This window comes from Carlito syrichta, unplaced genomic scaffold (assembly GCF_000164805.1).
Source record: "Carlito syrichta isolate Samal-C Ts95f unplaced genomic scaffold, Tarsius_syrichta-2.0.1 Scaffold288376, whole genome shotgun sequence".
Lineage (NCBI taxonomy): Eukaryota > Metazoa > Chordata > Mammalia > Primates > Tarsiidae > Carlito > Carlito syrichta.
In genome coordinates this window covers 7178-11084 of record NW_007232472.1, presented here as the reverse complement: position 1 = coordinate 11084, position 3907 = coordinate 7178, and the positions used below count along the sequence as shown (strand labels likewise).

Here is a 3907-nt window from a genome sequence, read left to right as displayed (position 1 = left end):
CGGAGCAGGGCGGGCGGTGTGGCAGGTGCCCCGGACGTGTGGGTTGGGGCCTCGCTCCCGCCTCGGCCTCGGGCGGAGCTGGGACTCCAGCGTGGCCGCCACACCCGGCTTCTTTCATGACTGCTATTATTATTATTATTTTTTGAGTTGGAGTCTCACTCTGTCGCCCAGACTGGAGTGCAGTAGCCGCTCCCGGCTCCCGCAGCCTCGACCCGCTGGGCTCCGGCCATCCTTCCGCCTCAGCCTTCCGAGGAGCCGGAATTACAGGCATGCGCTGCCACGCCCGGCTGATTTTTTGATTTATTGTAGAGATGAGGTTTCGCTGCCCAGGCGGGTCTCGAACCCGCGGGCTCAGGCCATCCACTCACCTCAGCCTCCCAAGGCACGGGATGACAGGCTGAGCCACCGAGCCCGGCTATTATTATTATTATTTTGCAGAGATGGGCATCTTCGACATTGCTCAGGCTGGCCTGGAACTCCCAGCTTCAAGGGACTCCCCCACCTCAGCCTCCCCAAGCGCTGGGACTCCAGGCTTGAGCCACCCTGCCCAGCCACGGTGCCCACGGATAGCTACAGGACGAGGGTCTCTTGAGCCTGTGCAACCCCCAAGCCCGGAAAGGGAGGTGCGCCTGGGCCCCAGCCTCGACAGCTGGGGCTCCGCCCAGGCCTGGACACCCTCCGCCCTGGCGGTGACACTCCCGCTGCCAGTGCCCGGGCAGCCCTGGGCGCCCCAGGATGGGGCTGGGGCGCGGAGGGACGGGGGGCGGCCCTCACCCTCGCTCTCCTGCACGATGACCGTGTGGCAGAGGGCCAGCACGCGCCAGAACTCCCGCGCCATGCGGTTCTGGTCCCGCCGCACCAGGCTCAGGAGCTCCCGGTTGTGGAAACGCAGCCTGCGGTCCGCGTACTTGTTCCAGAGGTAGGGGTCGTCCTGTGGGCGGGGACAGGCTGCGGTGGGCCCTGCCTCGCCCACTCTCGGGGCGCGCCGGGCGGAGCTCACCTCTGGGCGCGTCCGGGCCTCCTCCTCGGCGTCCGGACCTGGGAGACAGCGCGTGTCAGGCCTGGCGGGCTGCCCAGGACCTTCGGGGTCTGCAGCCCCACCCCCCACCTGGGGCTCGGGGGCGCAGATCTGCCCAGGCCGGGCGGGCCTGGGGATCTGGGCCTGAGCCCCCCAAGCAGCCTTGGGGTGAATCCTTAGGCACAGCCGGGGCCACAATCCCCCGGGAGTCCCAGAGGGCCGCCTGGAGCGGGCGTGGCCGGGGAAGACATGTCGCTGGGTGTGAGTGCCCACCGTGTCTTTTTAAAACTGGGACCAGCCGGGCTCGGTGGCTCAGCCTGTAATCCCGCGCCTTTGGGAGGCTGAGGTGAGTGGATTGCCTGAGCCCACGGGTTCGAGACCCGCCTGGGCAACTTGGCGAGACCTCATCTCTACAATAAATCAAAAAATCAGCTGGGCGTGGTAGCGCATGCCTGTAGTTCCGGCTACTTGGAAGGCTGAGGCGGCAGGATCGCCGGAGCCAGCAGGTCGAGGCTGCGGTGGCCGGGAGTGGCCACTGCACTCCAGTCTGGGTGACAGAGTGAGACTCCAACTCAAAAAAAAAATTAAAATAAAAATACATAAATAAATAAATAAAACGGGGACCACCCAGGCTCAGTGGTTCAGCCTGTCATCCCAGCACTTTGGGAGGCCAGGAGAGAGGATTGCCTGAGCCCACGGGTTCGAGACCAGCCCGGCAACTTGGTGAGACCTCGTCTCTACAATAAAGCAAAAATTAGCCAGGCATGGCAGTGTGCCTGTAGTTCCGGCCACTTGGAAGGCTGAGGTGGAAGGATGGCTGGAGCCCAGCAGGTCGACGCTGGGGTGGCCATGAGCGTGCCACTGCACTCCAGCCTGGGCGACGGAGTGAGACTCCACTTCAAAAAAGAAAAAGAAAAACCGTGTGATCAACATCACACCAGGGTCCATAGATCTCCTGGGTATCAGAGGACCAGACCCTGTGTGGATGCCCCATGTAGACCACCCTTGATGTGTATGCACATCTCGTTAGCCGCAGACCTTGCCACTCCCTGTTGCCACCCAGATCTGGACTGAAGGTCAGGTGGTATTTGTGAGGTGCATGGACCCATTGCTCAGAATGGAACATGGACTGGAGCCCATCCACAGCACAAAATTATAACCCAGTATGGCTCCTCAGATCCTTGTCTAAACCACATGCCCTAGCTATGAATTAGACCAGGGGCTGACAAACTGTATCCCATGCCATCATCAGTTTTTGTACGGCCCGTGAGCTGAGAATTATTTTTTTTGTTTTTGAGTTGGAGTCCCACTCTGTTGCCCAGGCTGGAGTGCCGTGGCATGCTCACAGCCACCCCGGTGTTGACCTGCTGGGCTCCGGCGATCCTTCCGCCTCAGCCTTCCAAGTAGTCAGAACTACAGGTGTGCACTATCACGCCCGGCTAATTTTTGATTTATTGTGGAGGTGAGGTCTCGCCAAGTTGCCCGGGCTAGTCTTGAACCCACTCACCTCAGCCTCTCAATGTGCTGGGATGACAGGTTGAGCCACCGAGCCCAGCTTGTTTTTACAGTTTAGATTGTTGAGGAGGGAGGGGCGGAAATGACAAGACGATTTCAAAGCCAGTGAATTGCTATGAAATTCTAAGTTTAGCATGCACAAGTAGAGGTTTGTGAAAGACCAAAGAGGAATACTGGCTGAGGGTGGGGACCCGTGCCTGTCATCCCAGCACTTTGGGAGGCCAAGGCAGGAGGATCACTTAAGGCCAGGCGTCCAAGACCAGCCTGGGCCATACAGCAAGACACCATCACTACAAAAAGCTTAAAAAAATGAGCCAGGTGTGGTGGTGCCTATGGTCCAAGCTATTCAGGAGGCTGAGGCAGGAGGATCACCCGAGCCCAGGAGGTGGAGACTAGCCTCAGCTGTGGTCCCACTACTAAACTCCAGCCCGGGTGTCAGAGCGAGACTCTGTCTCTAGGAAACAAAAGACAGCAAATACTGTTTCATGACCTGGAAATTCCAGAATGTCGTTGGCCGGCAGCCCCAGCCATGCCCGCTCGGGGCGGGTCACCCGTGGCTGCTTGCTCTGAGCCGAGCACCACAGAGACCGTGTGGCCCAAGAAGCCAAAAGGCCTCCCTGGCCCTCGGCAGAAGACGCGTGCTGCCCGCTCTGGGCGAGACCCCGTGATGTGGCCGCCGCGTCGGGCCTGGGGCCAGCTTGGCCCTTGGACGCCCAACCCCCCTCAAGAGAGCAGTCCCCACCCCACGCTCAGGGGTCGGGGCGCTTGCAGCCCCCCCGGGGCCCCCCTAGAGAGCGGAGCGGCTCAGGCGGGGCCCACCGTAGACGAGGCCGCAGATGCAGCACTTCTTGAAGGTCATGACGTTCTGCGTGAGCGTGCCCGTCTTGTCGGAGAAGATGTAGTTCACCTGGCCCAGCTGGTCGCTGAGGCTGGTGCTGCGGGCCTTGGCGGGCAGGTCCCGGGGCTCGTAGTACATCTGCATGTCCCAGTTGATGAAGACACTGTTCCCCAGGTAGATGAACTCGGCCCTGTGGAGGCGCGGGGTCTCGCGGCCGTCCAGCCCGCCGCCGCCACGAACCCCCTTTCCCCGTCTGAGGAAGGGCGCAGCCTGGGAAAGCCCCCACACTCACGTCATGAACATGGCCATGGGCACCATGACACTGAGCAGGATGAGGAAGCCCCAGAAGAGGAAGAATGATTCCAGGGCCACACTGTGCCCGACCGTGGCCGAGATGTAGTGGTGCTTGTCCTTGAACTCCGGGACCGACAGTCGGAAGGCCAGGGCCAAGGCCACGGAGATGAGGACCAGGGAGAGGAAGATCTGTCGGAGGAAGGAGGGAGCGGATGGGAGGGACCGGGGGCACCGAGACTCCG

General features: G+C 61.3%; 1 protein-coding gene across 1 annotated transcript in view; it reads right to left on the bottom strand.

Moving 5' to 3' along the window:
- ATP8B3 (ATPase phospholipid transporting 8B3) overlaps positions 1–3907 on the bottom strand; it is a gene marked incomplete at both ends in the record, with an annotated part of 12802 nt that overhangs the window by 1724 nt on the left and 7171 nt on the right. The window contains 4 exon segments of the mRNA XM_021710289.1: positions 775–931; positions 1001–1038; positions 3353–3561; positions 3664–3854. Coding sequence (XP_021565964.1) covers positions 775–931; positions 1001–1038; positions 3353–3561; positions 3664–3854 — 595 coding nt within the window.